Raw genomic sequence first — 25,841 nt, 5'->3', positions numbered from 1 at the left:
AAAGTGACAGGATGTTGCTCCCTTGAACAAGAAGATGGGGTGTCCCTCCGAAGACCAAATTATAAAACTGTCTTAGCAGACTAGAGAAACTCCCTTGCTGACTTTGAAGCAAGCTGCCATGTTGAGAGAGGGCCTCCATGAGAGGGCTGTAACAAGGTAACAAGCCGGGTAATAAGCAACTGCAGGTAGTTCCGAGGACCTGAAACCAGCCTCCAGCTGAAAGCCAGCAAGAAAGCAGATATCCCAGCCCTACAGTTGAAAGACGAATTCTACCAAAACCTGAGGGAGCTGGGAAATCAACCTACCCTGGCTGAGCCTCTCCAGCTGACAGACACCTGGATTCTGCCGCTCCGGCGGACAGACACCTGAACTGTCTCTTACATGAATCCCTGAACAGAGGACCTAGCAAAGCTATGCCTGGACTCCTATCTCTGTACTCTGTGAGATCATGTGTATGTGTTGTTTTGAGCCATTACATTTATGATAATTTTATGCATCAATTTAAAAAAAACTAACATAAATGCCTCGAATACCTAGGATAAGGCTTGTTTTTTTTAAAATCAGTATCACCCATAATTTAATCAACAAAGACTGAACAGCTTCACTCCATTACCAATTCATGTAAACTGATATGCTTTGACAAAGAATAATCAAAAATTAGAGGAAAACATTATTGCTTTTTTAAAAAAAGGTAATACTCACAAAAGGAACAGTGCATTTTCGTACATGGCCAAATTGTGCAAAGTGTTCTCTCAGCTCACCTATTAAGAAAAGAAAACATATTGAGTAGTTTGTTTGTTTTTTTTAGTTGTTATTGTTTTATCCTCCATCCTAGATTAAGATAGAAACCAAGAGGGGTCCTAGAGCCCCCAAACTCCTTGTGAACAAGTGCTAGTTTGTATTTCCTTGCAGCTTTAAGATCCAGGAAACCATTATGGTATTGATTATAAAGCTGTAATGTACTACATTTGGGGAGGTGTTGGGGTGGGGGAGATATGGACAGATAAACTGCTGAGTTGACTTAGTCTTCATCCCCAGCAAGTACTGAGTCTTCACCATACCAGGTACTATGCTAAATGCATGGATTAAAATCCCCGTGAGATGATCACACAGGAAACAGTTAAACAATCACAATACTGTGTGTTGTTAGCTATATTAGAGATTTCCAAATAAAGTCTCAATCTCAAGAACATGTGCACAAATGACCATGGATTTTTACATTTTGGTGAGCAAATGCAAAAACCTTAACTCAAAACTACAGTTGACAAAAAGCAGTGTTGGTAACAGAAGTCAGTACTGATCACTCCCCAACTCTCTATGTCCAGCCTAAGCCTATCCCATGAACTTCAATTTTTGTAGTCATGAAAACAATTATCGTTTATTGAGTACTTACTCTGGATTGAGCACTTGGTACAAGGTCTAAGCACTTGTATTTACATATAAATTCATTTAATACAATCAACAACCCTAGGAGAAAGGTATTATCGACTCCATTTTATGGCTGATGAAACTGAGGCACAGTGGTGAGCCCTCTCCCCTAATTACCTTCCCTTAGGTACACACCTTAGGTTTTGAACTGTGGTGTTGGAAAAGACTCTTGAGAGTCCCTTGGACTGCAAGGAGATCCAACCAATCCATCCTAAAGGAAATCAGTCCTGAATATTCACCGGAAGGACTGATGTTGAAGCTGAAACTCCAATACTTTGGCCACCTGATGTGAAGAACTGATTCATCTGAAAAGACCCTGATGCTGGGAAAGACTGAAGGCGGGAAGAGAAAGGGACGACAGAGGACGAAGTGGTTGGATGGCATCACTGACTCAATAGACATGAGTTTGAGTAGACTCCGGGAATTAGTGATGGACAGGAAATTAGCGATGGAGTGGGAGGCCTGGTGTGCTGCAGTCCACGGGGTCCCAAAGAGTCAGACACGACTGACCGACTAAACTGAACTGAACTAGGTTACACTACCTAAAGGCCAAGCTGGAATTGTAACTCAAGGAGAATAGCTTCGGGTGCATTTCTCAGTCTATACACAACGTCCCCTGTCCAGCTAACAGAGAACTCACAAGTTTCTCAAACTAAACACATTTAAACTTTACTACTCATCTTCTTTCTATATGCTTCTCCTACATTCTAATCACCAACATTAAAAACCTGGAGGTCATTCCTCCCTTTCCCCCATTCCGTACTCTTCCCCATTAAAGTCATCACGAAAATCTATCGATTATTCTTCGGTTAACGGAAGTGAACCTGACCCCTCCTTCTATTACTACCCTGAAGTCTTCACCTTTGGACTAAACTGCTGAAACTACCTCTTGTCACTTTGAATCCGTCCCCACGCTGCAATCAAAACAACCCCTTCTAAATCGTAAATCTTACAAGTTTCCAAGTAATTAAAGCTTTAAACTCCGAAAGGCTGGAGACCGTGAATGGGTGCCCCAAAAGCTCAAGGGGCATCCCTTAAACGGCTAATTACTGACAAATTTCTTTCTACTCACTGGCTTGCTCAGGAGCATACTCAGCCTCCTTAATCCAGCCACCACGCGGATTTAAGTATTTCGCAGCAAGCAAGGCTTTTCAGGCTTGCTCGGACCTAAAGATTCTGCCCCTACTACATTTCCAACTCACCTGAGGCCGCCGTCCAGGGAATTTTTCTGACAAACGCAACCGGCCGGCCGATATTTGTACGCAGCGCCATAGCGCCCCTCGCTGCCGAAGCCGCCATCTTTAGGCTGAGGAACCTCTAGAGACCCGAGGTCGCGACCCCGGAAGAGCCTGCCTAATCTGGAGCACGGAAATCAGCTTCCGGGTCAGGGGAGGCTTGACGTCGAGATGGGGAAGATGGCGGCGGCAGTGGGCTCCGTGGCGACGCTGGCGGTGGAGCCTGGGGAGGACGCGTTTCGGAAGCTTTTCCGCTTTTATCGGCAGAGCCGCCCCGGAACCGCAGACCTGGAAGGGGTCATCGACTTCTCGGTGTCCCACGCAGCCCGCGGTACGGGACCTGGTGCCCTCAAGGTACGGAGAGAGGAGCGGAGCGGAGCGCTCGGAAGCGATGGTCTCGATGGGCTCAGTAGTTGTGGCCCAGGGACTTAGTTACCTCGTGACATGTGGAATCTTCCCGGACCAGCAATTGAACCTATGTCCCCTGCATTGGCAGGCGGACTCTTTAACAACTGGACCACTAGGGAAGTCTCTTAAGATATTCTTAAATGCCAGGAAACCTTCATAGGTCCCTTAAGTTTAATTTATAAGTAATTAACAAAGGTAAAAAGTTACGAGCTTCGGTTAGAAGTTCCATCTAAAAGAGAGCAACTGTGGTGCTTTTAGTAAACAAAATTCCTAGTGTTTTATTGAAAGATTTTTTTCTGATTAGGGCACTGCAGCCTGGTGTTCCTCAAAGCCCTGTTTAAACACCGTGTTCAAGTTCCTCAGAAGCATTATTGTTGGTCCTAACCAAAGGTAGTCTATATACCAAACACCTTTGATAATTCAGAATCTTATAAAAAGTCACAGTGGTGTGGTATCGTAGGAGAAGATAGTGTTAAAGGCCAAAGTAGGTCAGCTCCTCATGACAACTTCAAGTTTGTTAGTACATAGATGAGGAAACTGAGGATCTAAGATGTTAAGTAACTTATCTAAGACTTAAATCAAGTAAATGGTGGAACTAAGTTTGTTGTTGTTCAGTCGCCAAGTCGTGTCCAACTCTTTGCAGCCGCACGGTCTGCAGCATGCCAGGCTCCTCTGTCCTCCACCATCTAGAGTTTGCTCAAATTCTCTCATCCTCTGCTGCCCCCTTGAGTCGGCTCTTGGCATCAGGCGGCCAAAGTATTGGAGCTTCAGCTTCAGCATCATTCCTTCCAGTGAAGATTCAGGCTTGACTCAGGACTCCAAACTTAGGACTCCCAACTGCCCCACATCAGAAATGCCTTTAGGGGTTTGAGATTCTCACAGTTAACCTGTGAAATAGCTTTAGCCTGCTGACTTCTGTTTGCTTCCTGCCAGGTGGTCAAATCCCAGCTAAACTTGTGCTCAGTCAGTGACCATGATGCACTCAGAGCAGGACTTCAGCCGGTCAGCAAGTGGCAAGCCCACGGACTCCAAGGCTATCCTGGTGAGTTCAGTTGAGCTCAGAAGGCAAAAATTACTCAATCAAAATCTGTCTAGTTTTGGAGAAGGAGTAAATAGACAAAGAAGAAAATTAAATGTACAAATGTTCTGCTCCCAAACCCCTCCTGAATTCTTCCGTGTCCAAGATGTCCATTTATTTGGCATCTCCATAGGCTAGAATAGGAGTCAGTAATGCCTGCCTTATAGTGCAGGAAGTGACAAACCAGGTGCAAATCAAAGATGAGAACAGTGACTCTGGGCTCCCTGCCACAGCTCTGGACAGAAGGAGCACTTTGAATTGATAGAGTAACTCATCGTGTTCACTCCAGTCACAAAATCCCTACATTCACAAATGATGTAACAACTTAAAAGCTGTTGCTATTATCAAGACTGAATTTTTGAATAGAAAACTACAGTTAATGAAATCAAAAGTCCTATAAGGCAAAATAATCTAGATTTTTGAATTTCAGTGATGTCAGGTAGAGAAATTAAGATAATAATGAAAAGTAGGTAACGTTATTAACTTTTTTCCTAGGCTCATGGGGCCATTGTTGACTAATTATCATGAACCATTTAGAAAATATATAATGTCTTATTTGGCCAGATGATCTTATATCTCCATTCTGTACCTCGAAGACATAAAGTTAACATTGCACTGATGATTTCAAATGCAGGTCAAAAGCAAGAGAAATTCCTTTAAAAATTTAGTTTTTGTTGTTCCAAGAGCCAGGTCTGTGTTACAGCTATTAATACGTTATGACCACTGAAGGGTATATGTCGCTATCGTTGGAAGAGGTAACAACTTTCACTCTTCCATAAAAGGGCACATGCACTTTTGTGTCTGAAGTCACAAAGGAAACAGCTGAGTGGAGGCTTTTACATACGAAAGCATTGCTTGTCTCGCATCTGGATAAACGAGCATTTGTCACCAGGAGTGTTTTCTGCTGCTTTTATTCCTGGAGGGGCTTACCTTTCAGGCCTCTCTCCTGTGTTCATGGCCATGTTTAGCGGATTGCTCAGACTGAAAGTTACCAGCCCCAGTTTGGTTTTCTGCTGTGCATGTTGGAATATAGGCATACCCCATTTTATTGTGCTTCGCGGATAGTTTTACATTTTTACAAACTGACGTTTTGTGGCAACCCCGGATTAAGCAAGTCTTTTGGCACCATTTTTCCAACAGCATTTGCCCGCTTTGTGTTTCTGTCACATTTTGGTGATTCTCATAATATTTCAGACCCCTCCACCAGCAAAAAGGTTACAGCTCACTAAAGGCTCAGATGATGGTTAGTGTTTTTCAGCATTGTTTTATATAATTCAAATAAATTTTTAGTTAAAGTGTGTTCTTTGGTTTTTAGACACAATGCTATTGCATAAATAGAATACAGTATAGTGTAAATTTTATTTGCACTGGGAAACAAAAAATCTTGTGACTTGCAATAACTCGCTTTATTGCAGTGGTTTAAAAGTCAAAGTATCTGTGAGGTATGCCTCTACTTGGTATTTGAAGTTTTCTAGGATTTCACACTTAAGCCACATCATTTGAGTTGGTACCTCATTATGTCCTTAAAGACTTTATTCTGTCTTTCCCGCCATCATATAAGCTGCATTTAATAGAAGTACGATGTCCAAAACATGGGAAACGAGTCTCACCTTACTCTGACTTGATCTGAAGGATCATGTTTACTTCAGGATGCTGCATATTCTAAAGGAACCTGAGTAAACCACAAGCTGTCCTTACAGAAGCGAGCAGGAAGGTGATGGGTCTGAAGACCAGAGACTGAGCCTTGGGTAGGGTCGACTTGAGGGGACCATGATAACAGCAAACATCATCCTGCATAGAAACGGGTGGAGAGCAGTGCATACTGGGGATTAGGGTCTGACACCAGACTGTGGGTTCATGTCCTGGCTCCACCGCTTCGTACTGTGTGATCTTAAGCAAGTTTCTTAATCTCTCTTGGCCTCAGTTTCTTCATATGTAAAATGTGTCTAAAGATAGTCCCCACTTTATAAGGATAGGATTCAATGTGAGCATCCGTGTAAAGTAGTTAGGTCCTTTTCTGGCACATAGTTAATGCTCAGTAAATGTTAGCTACGTAGTTAGAGGCGTTTATCAAGAAGAACTGAAAACTGATTTGGGGTTGCTGTGTGTGTCAGGATCTAAGACCAATGCATGAAAAAATAAAATTAGGCAAATTTTAACTCCATAAAAGGAAGACAGCAGTTGTCTGGAACCAACTGCCTATAAAAGTATTCAATTTCCTGTCACTGTTCAAACCTGAATTAGACCGGAAGTATTCTTCATTTAATGTGATATCTTTGGGAGTATTATAATATTCTTATTTTGTAAAGTAGTGGTGATAACAGTCATTTATTGGAAAATTTTTTCATATCTTTTTTTCCCCAAAAAATATCAACAGTTCTATCTTTCTTAAATTATTTGGAGAATTTGACTTATATGTGAAATGCAAAAGTGACCTCCACACTTCTAAGTGAGTGTTCATTCCTGTCCTGAATTTTAGAGGAAGAGGAGTCCCTTCTGTTCAAAACCACTCTCTTCACCTTCTGATCCTGCCTTTTACAAAAACCCTTCCAGCTTTCGAGACCTCCCTGTGTTCCTTTTCCCTCTCCTATGTTCAGCCAGTTCCTTTCTGCTGGCTCTTGCTCATCATCTGTGAGCATGCTTAGGTCTTTCCAGTCTCTCCCCTTATTCTTCAACGGCTCCTTCTCAGCCTTTGTTTCCTTCCATAGTCAGACTTCTAAAAGGCATTATCTGTATAACTATCTCTCCTCCTCTATCCAAGTGCTTCTTAGGACAGAGTTTTTCATCTGTCTCTAATTCTTAAGAAAGTCCATACAGTGTATGTTTGTTAAATGTTGATGAGTGAATCGTTAACTATGCATATGATTCCAGTTGCATTGTTACTCCTCTTTTACAGAGGAGAGATGGCTAGGTATTTGCATATTGGACAGATGTCCATACTGTCTTTCTTCCCTGTTACAGTAGTCAAAGTTCAAAAGAAGCAGAAATCACAACAGTTGTTTTAACTGAGATAATTTAATATTAAAAAAATAATAGCCAGATATTAGAAAAGGCAAAAAGGCAGCACTGAGATGTTAGAGTAGCTACAGGAAGCAGCCTCCACCTCTGTGAACAGTACTCGGTGAAATTTGAAGGCTGACTTGGCAGTTTTAATTCTGGAGTTTGCTTCGGGGTAACACAATAATTGTGTAGTACTTGTTTCTCTTGAGAATAACCCAAAAAGCCAGAGATAATTGCATAGTGATAGATATCTGGTGACCATCATCACAGCAGCTTTTTGTTAACTTGAAGAAACGCACCTTCCTCTAAAACTGGAGTGCAGGAATGAAAACTTACGTTTATGTGTGGAAGCATTAGCAAAAGGAGGTGTGGAGTAAATAATAAAGTAGGGGATATAAGGATGTCAGCAAAAATAAATGATCTGATTAACTGATGGAAAATTTCCTCCTCTTCTTTTTCTCTTGTTCATCTCTGTATAGGATTTATTTTTATCTCAAACCCCTTCCTCCCAGGTTACCAGTGGCACTGGGTAAAACAATGCCTTAAGTTATATTCCCGGAAACCTAATGTATGTAACCTGGACAAGCATATGACTGAAGAAGAGACCCAGGATTTGTGGGAGCAGAGCAAGGAGTTTCTAAGGTAAGTCATACCAGTCACAGTAAACCATTAGTATTCAGCTCAGGTCATCACAGGTCTTTAAAGGAACTACTCTAGTAGTTGAATGAAAGTAACTGAGCTGCTTTTTTTTTTTCTCTAATGTCCACTCAAATACAGCACAGTTATATTCTTTACCCCAGGAACATTTGGACAGATGCTTTGACAGTTATAGTAAATTGAGATCCATTTTAAAGATTAGCTTATCATAGCTTAGATAATGAGTTCATCCTCGTTAATCATTAGATAATCCATTTTTATTCAGCTTCACCCTTTTTTCTGCTTGAAGAGAGTTCCTTTGAAGCCTTAGAGTATCCTGAAGAGAATAACACTAAAAGCTCTTCTGCTCTCCTGGATGAAGTCAGTATTACTATCTGTCTAACGGTGGCCAGCTGTTCTTCATGAAAACTAGTCTTTGTACCTTAATGTTGTTTCAGCTTTTATTTATTCTACAGATATTTTTTGAGGGTCAATTGTGTGCCAGACATGATGCTAAGCGTTGGAGATACTCAGTACAAAGACAAACAAGACACTGTCTCGGCACTCAGGAGTGCGTAGTCTATGGCAGGAACTCAGTATCAACAGGAATAAGATAATAGAGCTCAGAAAGTGTTAGAATGGATGTTTATTAGAATGCTGTGGGGAATCAGAGGAAGAAATAATTCTTCCAGGCAGAAAGAGCTGTCAAAGAAGGAAAAATGATTTTTTAATTGGGCCCATTATCCTCTTTTTTTTCTCTATCCATTTGAAATGGATCTTCAGAAACAGTTAGGTAGAGAAACCAGTCTTAACAAAGGCAGAGTAACTTGTTCCGTGTTACAGGAGCACAGAAGTTATACATTTATGTGTTTATTCAACAAATGTTTGTTGAGTTTCTGCTGTGTCAGATTCTGTGCTGAAGTGTTAGAGATTCAAGACAGAAAAGACACAGTTCCTGCCTTCAAGGAGTTGTAGGTTAGTCATGGACAGAGATCTGTGCACATGTAGTTAAATACAATTCAGAAAGTACAGAAAGTGTTAGAATGGGTGTTTATGAAAATGCTGTGGGGAGTCAGAGGAAGAAGTAATTCTTCCGGGCAGGAAAGAGGTGTAAGAGTTTGTAAGATAATGAGTATGGTTAAGTAAGTGGCTAGATTGAAGGTGAATGATGGAAGATGCTTCTCAGAAGTCCTGAATAGGATTGACAAGAGATGACACTAGAAAGGTTGGTTAGGGCCAAGGATAGTGACGTAAAGCATTGGTTCGAGAGTCTGATTGCCTGGGTTCCAATCCTGGCTCTGCCAGTTACTGGCTTTGTTGACTTTTAGCAGTTTAACCTTTCTATGCCTCGTAGTAGTAGTATTTTCCTCATGTAATAGTGTTAGGATTAAACAAGATAATATGTGAGAATTCCTTAGAACAGCCTGTTAAAATCTTTGTATCAGTTTTGTGTGTGTTATTTGGACTTAATTTTCAGAAACTATGTCATATTAATTGTTTAATGATACAGTTTTCAGAAACTATGTCATGTTAATCTAACAGGGAAATAGATGATTTTCTTAAGCTGAAAGGAAAATAACAATAAAGTGCATTGGTTTTCCTTGAAAAATCCTCTTGGTCTGTAGGTTATGTTACAAGCAAAAGCAGTGAGGAAAATCCTGTTATTAAATATATCTTCTGTAGAATTGAGAGCAAGTAAGGAGAAGGCAATGGCACCCCACTCCAGCACTCTTGCCTGGAAAATCCCATGGACGGAGGAGCCTGGAAGGCTGCAGGCCATGGGGTCGCAAAGAGTTGGACACGACTGAGCGACTTCACTTTCACTTTCATGCATTGGAGAAGGAAATGGCAACCCACTCCAGTGTTCTTGCCTGGAGAATCCCAGGGATGGCAGAGCCTGATGGGCTGCCGTCTGTGGGGTCACACAGAGTCGGACACAACTGAAGCGACTTAGCAGCAGCAGCAGCAGCAGCAGCAGCAAGGGAAGATCCTGGCTGAGTGAAATTAGAGAGCTTAGAGTTTGTTTACTAAACCAGCCTCTGTTTTCAAAAAATTGATTTTTTTGCTTTGTTTTGTTTCTAACAAATGATTCTCTTGAAATGCCGGTTGTCATCTTCCAAGATAGCTCAGATGAACCTCTGTAATAAATCATCCTGTAAACAATGGTGAGATAATTTTTTTTTTGTCTAATAAATTAGAAAAAATACAAAATGTGATGGTTATACCTTCTGTTGTCAAGGGTTGGGAGAAATTGATATGCTCAGACATTGCTTCCAGCCGTGAAAATCAGTTAGGGCCTACTTTTCCTTCTGTCCCTATAGGGTAGATGTTTCAGTTTCCTCATCTGGGAAACAGAGGGATTGGACTGGATAAGCCATTCAGGGTGGCGGAATCATGGTGAAAGTCACCTAGACAGTACATGCTGCTTCTCCCACTTTCCCAGAGCGTGTCAGAAAGGGAGAGGGTCTGTGGTTCATAAAGATTTCCCTAGAGATTTTGATTATCTACCATTACATTCACAGTAAGAACCACTGAATTAGAGGACCTCTAAGAATCCTTTCAATTTTAACTTTCTGGGTTTCTGTGGTCGGGGCAGAAGAAACTTTTAAGTAGAAAATGAAATATTTGGAACATATAACCAAAAATAGACGTGTTCACAAAATTCAGTTCAGTTCAGTCACTCAGTCGTGTCCAACTCTTTGCAACCCCATGAATCACAGCACACCAGACCTCCCTGTCCATCACCAACTCCCGGAGTTCACTCAGACTCCTGTCCATCGAGTCAGTGATGCCATCCAGCCATCTCATCCTCTGTCGTCCCCTTCTCCTGCCCCCAGTCCCTCCCAGCATCAGAGTCTTTTTCCAATGAGTCAACTCTTCGCATGAGGTGGCCAAAGTACTGGAGTTTCAGCTTTAGCATCATTCCTTCCAAAGAAATCCCAGGGCTGATCTTCCGAATGGACTGGTTGGATCTCCTTGCAGTCCAAGGGACTCTCAAGAGTCTTCTCCAACACCACAGTTCAAAAGCATCAATTCTTCGGCACTCAGCCTTCTTCACAGTCCAACTCTCACATCCATATGTGACCACTGGAAAAACCATAGCCTTGACTAGACGGACCTTTGTTCGTAAAGTAATGTCTCTCTTTTGAATATGCTGTCTAGGTTGATCATAACTTTTCTTCCAAGGAGTAAGCGTCTTTTAATTTCATGGCTGCAGTCACCATCTGCAGTGATTTTGGAGCCCCAGAAAATAAAGTCTGACACTGTTTCCCCATCTATTTCCCATGAAGTGATGGGACCAGATGCCATGATCTTCGTTTTCTGAATGTTGAGCTTTAAGCCAACTTTTTCACTCTCTACTTTCATCAAGAGGCTTTTTAGTTCCTCTTCACTTTCTGCCATAAGGGTGGTGTCATCTGCATATCTGAAGTTATTGATATTTCTCCTGGCAATCTTGATTCCAGCTTGTGCTTCTTCCAGTCCAGCATTTCTCATGATGTACTCTGCATATAAGTTAAATAAGCAGGGTGACAATATACAGCCTTGACGTACTCCTTTTCCTATTTGGAACCAGTCTGTTGTTGCATGTCCGTTCTAACTTGCTTCCTGACCTGCAAAATTAGGGCACCCCAATTTTATGTTTGTCTAGTTTGTTGTCAGTGAATAGTGTACCTAGAGATCCTCATACAAAGAGTCCAGTAGTTGGGCGTAAGCATCTTTATTGCGCCTTTGCTTGGGATGGGGGGAATGAGAAACAACCTGTCTGTCAGCAGGATTTCCCATCACCTGTGTGTCTCTCTGTAAGCAGCTTTATTATAGCATGCTTTATAATGGAGGGGAGGGGATGAGACACAACCTGAGTGTCAACAGCAGATCAGATCAAACATGACAGACCCCAGTAGTAGAATCAGGCACCATCCAGCCATTGAGAAATCCCAACTCCAGCCCTCCAGCAAATACAGCAGCATCGACAGTCGTAATGAATAAAGTCATTCCTCAGTATCTCCATCACATCCACGCGGTCTAAAGCCACCATCACTTAATTGCAGTGGCCTCCTAACCCGTCGCCCTGTGTCTGCTCTTGTCTCTCTCCAGTCTGTTTTCAACATAGAGTATTGAAATCATGTCACATCTCTTATAGTTCTTACCTGCAGTACTGCAGTTCGATTCTGATACACATCATCCAGAGTCAACACAGATACCACAAGTTAAAGGCGTGGTCCTCAGCCAAAGTTCCCTCACTTCAGACACCACCTCCGAGTTTGGGAGACCCCCAGTCTGTGCACACTTCTGACCAACTGGGTACAGATTCAGGGAAGTTCCCATGATGTCTTGGCGCCCGTGATCTCCCTTCACTCAATAGAACAATTCACAAAACTCAAGAAAGCATTACACTTATGATTATAATTTTATTATAAAAAGTACAGATCAGGGCCATCCAATGAGGGGACTACAGAGAGATGTCTGGAAGGATCCTGAACGCAGAGTGCCCAGTCCTCTTCCCAGGGAATCAGGACATGTGGCGCTCACAGGAAGCTCCCCCAAGGCCTAGTGTTCACGGTTCTAACTGGAGTTTCGTCACTTGAGCATGATTGATTTGATCATGATTGAACTCGGTCTCCCTGCCTGATACCACTTTCTAGCTTGACAGACCCACGTCCTGAGTCATCGCCTTAGCATAAACTCAGGCATGGTCTTAGGGTCCACAGTGAATAACAGATATTCCTGTCCCTTCCAGAAATTCCAAGGATTTAAAAGCTTGCTCTAAAGAACCAGGGGCAAAGACCAGTCAGATTCTTTGTGTACAATCCCATCACACTTAGAACAAAATAAACGTCTTTATCAAGGCTATAAGGCCTATATAATCTGACTCTCCCACCTTAGCTCCTGTTCTTTTCATTTATTCCCCAGGAGTCCTGGCCTTCATTCTGTTTCTTATACACTTTAGACGTGCCCAGATTCTTTGTACAAGCTGTTCCTTTTACCTAGAAAGCTCTTTCCTAGATGACCAATCAATAGATTGCTTCCTGTTGGTCTTTGTTCTGATACCATCTTGTGAGATGATTCCCTTATTTGGTTAAAAATAGCACATCACCCCCCCCACCCCCATTTCCCTTCTTCTTTATCCCTTTGCCAGTGTTTTTATTCTTCAGTGCATGGTAGTTACTAAATAAATATTTGTAGAATTAATTGGTTAATGGATACTTTTTTATACCTTTTGAATTTTTTGAATATATTATCTATTCAAAAATAACTTCAAACAATAGGACAAAGGGAAAATGTACATTTAAATCAACTTTGCTTTATCTATTTCATAAGTTAGCTTATGCAGTGCTTTGTATCCATTTTTGTATTCAGTGTATGTGAAGGCTTTTTTCCATTGATATTTTCAGTACAGAAACAGAATTAATCCCTTGCCCTTTCTTCTTCTTTAAGACTTTGTTTATGATGCTGTTGTAGCATATATCGTAGTGAATCCCGGCATCTGGCCCTCCTCCTCCCACTGTCTGCCCTGCCCCACCCCGAAGACCGTGGAAATTTTGTAGCCTTGGTGCCAACCACAGTTCTTTATATGTATTAGAAGGTGCTGAGTAAATATTAATTTTAAGTAAATTGTTAGCTTCTCTGCTAGCCCAGTAAAAGTATAATGCTAAACTTGAGAATGATTGATTAAAGACTGTATATAGTATCTTTCTATCTTATTTTCATTCATTTATTAAATAATGTATATTTATGCTTTAGGAAATACTTGGTGCTAGCATAGATATGAAGATTAAAACTCAGCCCCTGCCTTTGAGGAAGAGACTATTTAAGGAGGAATTCAGGAACTTTCATATATACAGGACTAAAACCGTATGCTTTAATAGAGGAAGTTGCAAAGTCCTGTGTGAGCACTGTAGAGAAATGAGAGACTGAGTCCAGGATAAAGACTTCCCTGAAGACGTGTTTAAACTCTGTGTGAAAAAGCAAATTAGAAAAATCAAGAGTCGAGTAGGAGAGGAGAGAGCATCTCAGAAAATTGCATGGTCAGAAACATAGCCATGAAAAATGGGAAAGTAGGGCTCCTTGTAGGAAATGCTTGGAGACAAAACGAGAAAGGTTAGGACCAGGTTATAAGGGGGTTTCCGTGCCATATAGTGTTGATGAAAAAGTAATTGATCTAAGAAAGAGATGGAAATATGTCATTTGAACCAAGCTGAGGACTATTACCTGGGAATAGCATGTGAGAAAGCTCCAAGAACTATTTAGCTGTTAGAAGTCAAGGCACAGTTGCATAAGTTTTCTGAGACAGAGAGCTGTGTATGAAATGATGGACTATTGATAGTTTACAGAGTCTGTTTCTAAGCATCCCCTTATAAGATCAGAAAGGAACAGTATCTTTTAAGGAGTTATCTTACTGATGCTGGGAGAATGTTGCTCTTTGTATGAGCAGGTATTTCTGCCAATGGGGGAGGTTTGATCAATGCATAATACAGATACACAGTGCATAGTAAGGGGGAGAGAGGGAGCTTAAAGGCAAAGAAATTTTTTTTATGTTTAAATTTTTCTTGTCTTGCCATAAAATACGAATTTTTTTCACAATAAGAAAATGTGGACTTTATCCTTGTGAATGGGGAATTCGAAATTAGTAATAGATTTTTCACTTCAAAGAATTTTTGTGGCAGTGCAGAAAATGGACTGCAAATTTAATCACTGCAGAAAGCACAATTAAGAATTTAGCTTACTAATGCATGCAAAAGATAATGCAGGCCTAGTAGAGACATTTTCTGCAGGACTTGGTAAGCAGAAGACTATGAACAGTGACAGAAAAGTAGTTAAGGATTAAACACAGATTTCTAAGTGGCAGGTAGATTAAGTTTGGGCAAAGTGGGGGTCATTCCAGATTTATTGAGATATAATTGACATGTAATGTGTTATCCAAGGTGTGCAACATAATGATCTGATACATGTATAATTTCAAATGATCATCACAGTAAACTTCATTAACATCAGTTAGCTCACATCATTACAATTTCTTTTTCTTGTTTTAAAAACATTTCTATTCTAAACTGCTTTCAAATATGCCATACAGTATAAACTATAATCACTATGCTGTGCATTGGGCTTCCCAGGTGGCGCTAGTGGTAAAGAATCCTTGCCTGCCAGTGCAAGAGACACAAGAGATGTGGGTTTGATCCCTGAGTCAGGAAAATCTCCTGGAGAAAAGAATGGCTACCCACTCCAGTATTCTTTTTTTTTTATTTTCCCACTCCAGTATTCTTGCCTGAAAAATTCCATGGGCAGAGGAGCCGGTGGGCTACAATCCATGGGCCCGCAAGAGTCGCTATGACTGAGCACACAGGCTATACTTTACACCTCCAGAACCTCTCTTCCAGTGACAGGTTTTTATCTTTTGACTTCCTTTACCCGTTTCATACAGGCCTACCCCTGCCCCGCCACCACCCCTGGCAACCACCAGTCTGTTCTGTATCAGATTTTTTTAGATTCCACATAGAACTGTGATCATGCAGTATTTGTCCTTCTCTGACTTACTCCACTTAGCATAATGCCATCCAGTTTTATCCACGTTGTCACAAATGACAAGATTTCCCTTTTTAATGGCTGAATAATACCCTACTGTGTGTGTTTCACAGTTTCTTTATCCATTCATCTGTCATTGGAAAGGCAGAAGAAAGAAAGCAACTTAGGTTGTTTCCATGTCTTGTCTACTGTAAATAATGGTGCAGTTATTTAATTCTGCAAAACAGTGTAGCAATTTCTCAAAAATTAAAAATAGAACTCCTGTGTGATCCAGCAATTCACCTTCTAAGTATATAGAAACAAGGAAACAAAGTCACTACCCCAGAAATGTATCTGCACCTCCATGTTCATTGGAACATTATATACTGAGGGTTTTAATGGAAAAAAGATGGGAGGAAGAGGAAAGTGAGCAAAGATAATCCTTAGTGTAGTTTGGGGCTTATTGTTTTTGAAATGCCTGTGGAGTATCCACATGGAGATGTCTCTGCTTTTGGAAATGGAGAACTGAGCAAAGTTCAGGAGTCAAGTGAGAGACAGAGAGATATGGGAGTTACACAGGAAGACCCTCATCATAAAGCAGTGGGAGTGATGTGGCTTTTTGTTTGGTTGGTTGGTTGTTTATGAAAAACATACAGAGAGAAAGCAGCTGGGCCTAGGAAGCATCAGGTCTGGGTGAAAAAAATTACTATTAGGAGCCAAGGTAGGAAAATGTTTCCAAAATAAGACAAGGACCAAGGCTCAGGATTTGATGATTAAATGGTATCATTGAAACTAAACTAGTTTTTGTAGAGTGTAAGCAAAAGTGAGATCTCAGTGAGAAGAGAGGGTGGGGGCAGCTGATATTGAGTCCTTTGGAATGATTTAATCACGAAGAGAAGGAGAGCTATTGAGCAGACAGAGGCAGGACTTAGGGTGCCTGAGTAAGAGGTTGGGTGAAAAGTGTTTTTTGTTGTTTTTTTCTTAAGTTTGTGGAAATGTTGAATATTTTTTACAGGATCAAGAGGAAGAAACAAAAAGGAAGGTTGGAAAGATGAGAGGAAAGATGATAATGGAGAAAGGCCTCAGAGGCTGCATCAGGGAAATGGGAGACAGTGTAGGTGAGAACTGTCCTTAATGGAAAGAAAGAAAACCACTGCTGAGACCAGGAAGGAAGGACAGAGTAAGGACTTCAAACAGTATAGAGGTGTAGGAGAGGGAAGGTGAAATCATTGACTGGATCCTTTGAGTGGGCCTCTGTATGCTCTTTGTCCTGGAAGGGAGTAGGGGCAGGACTGAGCACTTGACACAAATGGTGAAGGTTTAGAACAGAAAGTGGAAGATGAGATAACATTTACAAGATAGCAAAAGGGCGTTACCGTAGAATTTGACGTCCGTTTGCTCTGGCTCACTGAGAGATTCAGGTTAAGAGAAACAAAACTGGAAGCACTCAAATAGTGAAAAACTGGAGTTCTAGGGACCTGAGATGCAACTTTAGGTTTAATGAAAGTGAGAGACTAGGAAAGGAAGAAGGACCAAAAGCTGTGATTGTGGAGGGAAATATTCAGAGTGGTGCAAGACACAATCCCTAAATCTTGAAAATGATTGAAGAAGCAATACCTGTAATAGGATATTGAAGGTTTTCTATCATAAGCAACTTCCAGATTTCTGTCCTAAGTGAGAGCTTGGTTCACTCATGTCCCTCGAGGCAAGAAAGAAAAAACATCAGTGCTTACCCACTGCATGGAGAGTGGGCAAGCAGGACAGGAGTTCATTTCCACACAGTTTGGGTTCAGTTGAAAGCAGTGCTGTAGAACGAGATTGCTGAGAGAAATGCTAACACTTACGTAAAGGTTTTCCCCTGACAGAAACTGAGCACAGTGCTGAGTGGGCATTCAGCAGAGGAGAAGGTGCAAGCTCTCCCCATCCATCATCTGCTGGCTACTGCCTGAAGGGGCAGCACGTTTCTGTTTGCAGTGAGCACCAATAATTAGGGTCATACCTGCTTGAAAACCTTCTTCTGGATAATTGGGTGAAGATTTAAAGTTAGGTTAGATGGCAACATTCCCTGCGTTCCTTCAGGTGGATAAGCAGCTCCATTGCCAGTAAGCCTTCTTGGCTTCTTTTGGACAAGTCAGGCTTAAAAAAAGAACCGCCCACCCTTCCATTCATTAACCCCTCAGTATTTTCTGCCTGAAAAAGATCTGGGAGCATGTGAAACCTGGTTTGAGCCTTATACTATTCACAATGTTCAAATGAAGTTTTTGGAATCTTTATTACCCAGGAGGCCCATGGGGACCAGAGGAGTCCCCAGGTGCTACCTAAAAAAGAAATGTCTAGCACAGGCCAGTCTTGCTCTCGCATCTTGAAGGCCGTTGTTACAGCAATTGTTGCTACTTTCCTTCCAGAAATCCTATACAAAAGCAAGAATAGAAGTCAGGTTTTCAAAACAGGATATGAAATAAGGGATAGAATTTCATACCTACATTATATAAACACACATATACACATTTTCTCAAAATGGCACGCTCAGAATTAATCTTTTACTAAGCAGATTTTAGGCTTTTTCTTTCCCCTTCTGTTACAAGAACTGGAGTTAATGCCTGTGGAAGTACAGCTCTTCCCTGGCTGCTTTTGCACCCTGGACCGGTGCCCCTCTGTAATATTCATATAGGACGAAACCCAAAGCCTCTTCTATAGTGATACAGTTAAGGTAGAAAGAGATGTTCTTTTTGGTTTCCTAGAAAAACAAAAATTTTTAAAGTTCATGTTACAAGCTATATCTTCATGCTTAAGACCATAAACTGTGTGTTGGTTATAATAATGTATACCCTGTTCTTGAAGAACAGTAAGATGAAAAGCAGTTTACTGGTGTCACCTCAAATGTCTAAAACGCCATCAAATTTTCATAGCTGCCTTGTTACCTTTATTTGTACAGATCAGTCTGGTTTGGGGTTCTTTGTCAAGAATAAAATTATCTCTTATTGAGAGAAATAAAAGGTTGTGTGTGTGTGTTTGACTAGAATAGTGTTTCTCAAAGTGTGGTCCCTGGATCAGCAGCATCAGCATGGTTTGAAGAAGCCCAGTGCCCAAATTTTTACTGGAGGATGGTACATAGGCAATCTCTGCCTGTCAGGTACCAAAATTTAGACTCCCAGAAGGAAGGCATGTGTTCAGCAGAAACTGTAATGTTCATAGAGACACCATAGGAATGGTGAGCTTGGCCAAAGGCCAACCTGATACAGTCTTTTCCAAGGATAGATGTGGGACCTGCTGGGCCTCTCTTCTTCACAATTGTGCTAAGTAAGTTAGTATTTGATCCATTTCTTTTATTTAGTTACTGGTCTTGGTGTTGGGGCTTCCCTGGTGGCTCAGTTGGTAAAGAATACGCCTGCAGTGCTGGAGACCTGGATTTGATCCCTGGGTTGGGAAGATCCCCTGGAGGAAGGCATGGCAACCCATTCTAGTGTTCTTGCCTGGAGAATCCCCATGGACAGAGGAGCCTGGCAGGCTGCAGTCCATGAGGTCACAGAGACACAGCTGAGCGAATAAGCACACACTGGTCTTGGTGTATGTCTGTGTTACAATGTCCTTAGAATGTAAACTCTTTGAGGACAGACAGCATCTACCCTGTAAGCTATCAGACCTCAAGATGAGTGCCACTACACTGTGAGCCTGCAATAAATGCTTCTGCTCACGCTCTCCCTATATTGCCTACTACATCACTTCTTGTTTAAATGCCGGCCATTCTTCAATGCCATACTCAACTCCCCAACTTTACCATGAAGGCTTAACTGATGAGACTGTTGACTTTGAACTTTCCTTCTTCTGAGTCTGGTGGTCTTGTGCTATCCATTTTAGTGCTAGATTCTATACAACCTTAAATTTTCTCCTCATTTCTTCTTATATTTATCTTTCATCTCCTATTAAAATATAAACTCCTTAAAGCAGTCCAATCTTTTCTGCTTTAAAGAGCAGTGGTTCTTAGACTGAAAAAAGAAGATTGATTAATGATGTAAATTATATAGGAAACTAAAATGATTAGGCCTAGCATTCTTATATTTTTAGATATTTAGAGGTAAATCAAACAAGCAGGCTTCTTTAGAAAAAGAGTAGTTAAGAAATTCCCTGATGGTGCAGTGGTTAGGACTCCATGCTTCCCCTGCTGAGGGCCCAGGTTCAGTCCCTGGTCAGGGAACTAACATGCTGCAAGCAATGCTGCGTGGCTTAAAAAAAAAAAAAGGGTAGCTAACCCCATAGATTTGATTAGACTAGATTATAATTACAGAAAGGACACCTCCATTTTATAGAAACCTCTTGTGGTTTAAATAAGGTAATGTTAGAAACCAAATCATTTAAAATGGCCATTAATTGTTAGCTAAGCCTCAGGTTTTAAGTTGTTTTGTGGGGTTAAAGAAGGTATGTTAAACCAGTAATTTTTGATTGTATACTATATTTTGCCAAAATTTTTCCCCTAAAACTGCAGTTCTGGGAAGCCACCATCATTCTAGATGTAATGATAGCTGTAATTAATCATGTCCTGCTTTCAGCCTACTAAATTGTAAATGTTCCATTAGCCAAATTTTCAATTATCCATAGGACTCTTTTTGTCCCATTTCCCGTGGACAGGTAAAGACATTTCTGTTGTCATTTTATCATTATTGATATTCTGGAGACTCGCCCTTTAAAATTGATCCCATTCAGCAGAGGATTTAGAACCAAGGATTAGAAATTAGAAATGCTAGCATATTTTTGGTAGTATTATATTCTTGGTCAACTCATTTATCTGTTCTAATTTCCCCTGAGGAGATCTTGGCTAACTGCTTATATAGATACCAAATTTAGACTCCAGGATCCATGCAACATGCTATTGCTGCCATTTGCAATGAATAAAGCATCTTTTGTCTCCAATTTTGCAGGTGTAAAGAAGTGAATAAACGGAGACCCCGAAGTTTGCTAGAGAAACTACGCTGGGTGACCCTTGGCTACCATTATAACTGGGACAGTAAGGTATTCAGATTTTCTTGCTAATTCCATTGATTTTCATTTTTTATGCTTCTTGGGCCCACATAGTTTGACTTCTTTCTGGCCAAGCTTAAAGTATTAGATTATCCATTTGTGGGAGGGTTTCTTTAATATATTCCCTCCTTTAAAATCCTTTTGATACAGAATCTGAAGAAGAATAAATAATTTATCAAGAGAAAAGTACTTTTTCTTGTGCTCTCAGATTATATTATTTCATCAGAACCCATTGATGCTTTCTCTGGGGAGGTTTCAGGGATATAGATTTTTCTTTGCTGTATTCATGAGGAGTTTTCAATTATAATCTTTAGTTCCATTGTTATTTAGTGTTTGTTGATTATTTATTTTCTACATAATGTGTGCCTGGGGTGAAAGAAGCTCCCTGTACTTACAGTGTTCTCTCCCATCAACTCACAAAGAACTTTCAAGATCTAGATTCCTTTGACTGTTACATAAGGTCTGTGCAGGGGAGAGATGGGAAAGAATGTCTGCAGTTAAAGTTCCATGTTTTCTTTCTTTCCTGACCTGTGCGCTTCAGAAAATGCCTCCTTTATCACTGACATCTCAGTGCCACTTCTCTCAGGTGTTTGCCACCAAAAGGACTTAACTCTGAGGATAAACTGAATCAAATTGGCATGAACCATCTTCCTACTGACCAGTTACTTTTTAAAAGCTCTATAGTTTCAGTCAATCCAGCTATTAATAAATGTATTAACTACTCAGAATAGTAATAAATGTTGCTCAGAACTATTCATGACATAAGCCTTGTTTTCAGTGATACATTAATGGAAAACCAGACATCTGGATTTGGGGAAATGGCCATGTGGTTTTCTTCTGGTTAGACAGCCTGGATTTGAATCCTGCCTTCAATATGGCTAGTGTCTAACCTCACAAGACGATTGTGAGGATTAAATGATTAATGCCTTTATAGTGCTTACACTAGTGCCTGACTGTTCTAAACAGTTAAATTCATTAACACAATGAATGTTAGCTTATTGGTTTTTAAGGTGCTAGTTTTATTGTAGATACTCTTTATTTCCCAAGGACCTCGAAGTTAGCCTCACTTACTAAGAAAAGCATGGTGTGAAAAGAGTCAAAACACACTGAATGGTTCATCAGAGAAAAGTGGAGGAGAGTTAAGAAGCAAGAGCAGTGCACAGGGAATTCGGTCGGGATAAAAGCCTAAAGGCTGACTGTTTGGTTACAGCAGAGGCAATCCAGTGCTGTCAGTCGTTGGTCTCTGTGAAGGACTGCAAAATGGTAGAGAAAACCTTCTCTAACTACACTCATAATTTTGAGAAATTAAATAGGAGCTCTTATTTGTAGTACAGGAAAAAAGAGAAGAAAAAAGTAAAACAGATTCCAACTGAAGAAGTTTGGCCATCCATCAGAGACTTTTCAGAAAAGTCTGATTTTTCTAATCAGATCTGAGGTTGATTGAATAACAGGAGGACTGAGAGAGGAGCATCAGACCAAGGAAGAGTGTCGGATGCTGCTGGCTTACGTAGTCCTCAGACTCGGCTGCTGCCTTGTTCTCAGAAATCATGTGTGTTTTGTATGGAGTGTTCTGGCCTTTAAGAGTTGTGACCCTTAGGTACAAAAAATAGAGGCAGTTCAGGAAGGTAAGTGCTGAAAATTACTTCCATTTTAAGGTCCTGACTTGACCACAGTGTAAATAAGTAAGTAAAGTCACTCAGTCGTGTCCAACTTTTTGTGACCCCGTGGACTGCAGCCCACCAGGCTCCTTAGTCCATGGGATTCTCCAGGCAAGAGTACTGGAGTGGGTTGCCATTTCCTTCTCCAGGGGATCTTCCCGACCCAGGGATCGAACCCGGGTCTCCCGCATTGGAGGCAGACGCTTTAACCTCTGAGCCACCAGGGAAGCACTGACCACAGTGTAAGTCAGTTTAAATGTTTTGAGCGTGTCAGCCCATCAGATTGACCAATGAAATCACAGGAAGCTATGTTGTAGACTAGTTCTTAATTGATACACTTTCTGCCTTCTGTCCCAGGATCCCAACCAGGATACATTACATTTAGTTGGCATGTTTCCATAGGCACCTCTTGGCAGTGACCGAGTTCTGAGTTACCTTTTTACCCTAAGAGAACTCTCATGTTTGGGATTAGAATGGGCTTCCCTGGTAGCTCAGCTGATAAGGAATCCGCCTGCAATACAGGAGACTCCAGTTCGATTCCTGGGTTGGGAACATCTGCAGGAGAAGGGATAGCCTACCCACTCCAGTATTCTTGCGCTTCCCTTGTGGTTCAGCCGGTAAAGAATCCACCTGCAATGTGGGAGACCTGGGATCAATCCCTAGTTTGGGAAGATCCCCTGGAGAAGGGATAGGCTACCCACTCCAGTATTCTTGGGCTTCCCTGGTGGCTCAACTGGTAAAGAATCTGCCCGCAATGCGGGGGACCTGGGTTTGATCCCTCAGTTGGGAAGATCCCCTGGAGAAGGAAAAGGCTACCCACTCCAGTACTGTGTCCAGGGACTGTATATTCTGTGGGGTTGCAGAGTCAGACATGACTGAGCAGCTCTCAGAGAGAGGTGTGATTGCTCTGTACAGTTGACCCCGTGCAGGGTGAATTTGCCGGGTCTGTCATTGCGTAGCGCAGTGCCTACCATATCGTAGGTGCTCGGTGTTTTGAATTGGCTGCGTATCGGATTGCTGGATGCCTCAAAAATGTGTGGCTATTAAGAAGACAAACTTCTACTTTTGTGTATAAAAAGCTTTATGTATAAAAGAAACAGGCTATAAGGATATATTGTGCAACACAGGGAATACAGCCAACACTTCATAATAACTACAAATGGAGTATAATCTGTAAAAGTTTTGAATCACTGTGTTGTATATCTGAAACTAATATAATGTTGTAAATCAACTATACTTCAATAAAAAAACTTTTAAGGGCTGTATTAATATTACATGAAGTAGGGAACAGACTTATGATTGCTGAGGGGGAGAGGGTGGGGAAGGAGGGAATGGGAGTTTGGGGGTAGCGGGTGCAAGCTCTTGTATATAGAATGGATAAAGCAACAACAAGGTCCTGGACAGCACAGGGCACTGTATTCAGTATCTTGCGATAAACCGCAATGGAAAAGAATGTAAGAAAGAAGTACACATGGGTATAACTGAATCACTTTGCTGCACAGCAGAAACTGACACAACGTCTGAATCAGTCAGTCAATATACTGCGTGTAAATTAGATGATTTTAATCTTATGCCACAGTTTCCTCTTTTCCTGAGATCATTTTTTTATTTTTCTTATTTTCCCTGCTTTTATCAAAGAGATACTCAGCAGATCATTATACACCTTTCCCTTCTGACCTGGCTTTCCTCTCAGAGCAAGTAGCTGCTGCCTGTGGATTTCAGGGTTTCCAAGCTGAAGCAGGTATCCTGAATTACTACCGATTAGACTCCACACTGGGGATCCATGTAGACAGATCTGAACTAGATCACTCCAGACCCCTACTGTCATTCAGGTGAGTCGGGTCTAGGGATTTTGAATTACTTTTTGTCATTTCATTCCTTTTTTATAAAGCATTTTTAAGCTTAAATAAATAAAAATGTTAAATTTTTTAAATGGGTGAACTCGATATCACTTCTGGGCATCTTAGCAATGTACCGTAAGTAAAATTAACATCGACCTTTTGGGTAATGACCAAGTTAAAATTAATATTTCTGTTTAAGATGCATGGATTCTGTCTTTTGTAATGAGAGGTATTGTGAGTGTCTGTGGAATAGATGAGTGGTAAAGGCCATAAGGCCAAGGGAGCGATCTTTCTGAAATAGAGAAGAAAGCACAGAAGCCCAAGTAGTTTACTCTGCTTGTCTCCCTGAATGTAAGTTTATATTTTTGCAGAGTGCTGCACCTGTATCTCCAGAGGAAAGTGCCTGAACAGAACCTTCTTAACTGCCTTATCTTTAAAATGAACAGAAATGATAAATATCTAGTAAAGAACCCAAATAAATTTTTATTTGCTTGTTTAATTGCTTCAAACTCTATTTTACAGCAGTTCTGTGGTCTCTAATAGGTTTAAGTAGCAGACCATGGACTAGTCACTCACAAACACAAACCAGAGAAGAAAGATCTTAGCACACTTTAAAAAGGAGGATTGGGGCTTCCCTGGCAGTCCACTGGTTAGGACCTGGTGCTTTCATTGCCATGGGCCTAATCTCGATCCCTGATTGGGGAATTAAGACCCCATGAGCCACACAGCACACACACACACCCCATCCCCACAGGAGTATTTGGAAGCAATAAGTATCAAGCTGAAATTAGAAAACTAGTGCAGTTGGCAGTTAACTTTCCCAACCGTGGCTAATAACAGAAACTTACTATTGTGTGTTGTTTTACTTTTTCATAGCTTTGGACAGTCTGCCATCTTTCTCCTGGGTGGCCTCAAAAGAGACGAAGCCCCCACCCCCATGTTTATGCACAGTGGCGACATCATGGTAATGTCAGGTTTCAGCCGCCTATTGAACCATGCAGTCCCGAGGGTCCTTCCCAGTCCAGAAGGGGAAAGCCTGCCTGGCTGCCTCTGGACGCCTCCCCCAGCTGACCTCCCCAGAGACTCGGTGGTGGAGCCCTGTTCTGGGGAGGACTGGCAGGTGTGCGCCAGCTACTTGAAAACTGCTCGTGTTAACATGACTGTCCGGCAGGTGCTGGCCGTGGGTCAGGACTTCCCTTTGGAGCCCATGGAGGAGAATAAAAGAAACATCACCACAGAAGGTTCCTGCCATCTGGATGAAGACAATAGCCAAGTCAAACGAGCGAGGCTAAACCCTGACTGCTGAGACTCGGAGAACCCATTCTTGTGCTCCGGCAGGTTCTACAGGAAATGGCTGTGCTGTTTTTATTGCTATCGACGTTAGCACCAAGACAGGCCAGAAACAGAGGCAGGGAAAAACTCATCATTGATCACACTGTTGCCTTAGAACTCATCCTGAAGAGGAAACTGATTAGCCACTTTGTTCAGAGAAGTGTTTGACATTGTCCAGTCCTGGTTAGGTTTTGGCAGTAATGTACGGAGAAATCCAAGAAGGTATGACCTTCCACAAGCGCCTTCTCAGTCTCGCCATCACCTTTGAGCAAGATAGAAGTGCATTTCCATGTCTCTGGAATCTTTAAATACCTCGAGTTTTGTTGATGGGAAACGTTATTCTCCTTCCACCACCCTGTCTAGGGATTCGTGGTAAAATTGTGGTTCCATGAACCATTAGTCTTACCTTAATTCTTCCAATCAATGTTGAATTCTTTGGACTCCTCTGGTCTTCACAGAAGAATCCTGTACACATAACTGGAAATCACATCTCCTAGGAAAGAGATTAATCCCAGCTATGTCTCTTGCCTAAAAGGTAAACGCACATAAACCCAAGGAGAGAGGAACAGTAGTTTCTCCCGATGTCTTTTGGGTCTGTAAACACTTCCGTTGGCTTTTAAATGCAATTTTAATTGTTGGACTGAAAAAATCCTAAGGGTATTCTGTAACTGTTTTCTCTATGAATAAACTTACTCAATTTTAAATTAAA

General features: G+C 41.4%; 2 protein-coding genes across 5 annotated transcripts in view; one reads left to right on the top strand and one right to left on the bottom strand.

Moving 5' to 3' along the window:
- The window catches only part of SLIRP (SRA stem-loop interacting RNA binding protein), a 7,245-nt gene extending 3,083 nt beyond the window's left edge, over positions 1-4,162 (bottom strand). The window contains exons 1-2 of the mRNA XM_069597192.1: positions 2,631-4,162; positions 703-761 (exon numbers count right to left, since the gene is read on the bottom strand). Of these exons, the coding sequence (XP_069453293.1) occupies positions 703-761; positions 2,631-2,727 (156 nt within the window). The 5' untranslated portion in view covers positions 2,728-4,162. The remainder of the gene's footprint in view (positions 1-702; positions 762-2,630) is intronic.
- On the top strand, positions 2,776-25,841 carry ALKBH1 (alkB homolog 1, histone H2A dioxygenase). 4 transcript variants are annotated; one of them, XM_070292480.1, is made up of 7 exons: positions 2,816-3,017; positions 4,005-4,113; positions 7,662-7,791; positions 20,202-20,292; positions 23,598-23,791; positions 24,677-24,764; positions 24,972-25,841. In XM_070292480.1, exons 1-7 carry the CDS (start codon positions 2,835-2,837, stop codon positions 25,104-25,106), a joined length of 930 nt encoding a protein of 309 aa, XP_070148581.1. In that variant the 5' UTR covers positions 2,816-2,834; the 3' UTR covers positions 25,107-25,841. The 4 variants fall into 4 exon arrangements, with proteins under 4 accessions (XP_069453290.1, XP_070148581.1, XP_069453292.1 ...); XM_069597191.1 differs by having other exon boundaries at positions 7,629-7,791; XM_069597189.1 differs by having other exon boundaries at positions 2,776-3,017; positions 7,629-7,791; positions 24,677-25,841.

The sequence above is a fragment of the Ovis canadensis genome, chromosome 7 (genome assembly GCF_042477335.2).
Source record: "Ovis canadensis isolate MfBH-ARS-UI-01 breed Bighorn chromosome 7, ARS-UI_OviCan_v2, whole genome shotgun sequence".
In the NCBI taxonomy this organism is placed as follows: Eukaryota; Metazoa; Chordata; class Mammalia; order Artiodactyla; family Bovidae; genus Ovis; species Ovis canadensis.
The sequence above is the reverse complement of the archived record's forward strand: the minus strand, read 5'-3'. Positions and strand labels throughout refer to the sequence as shown.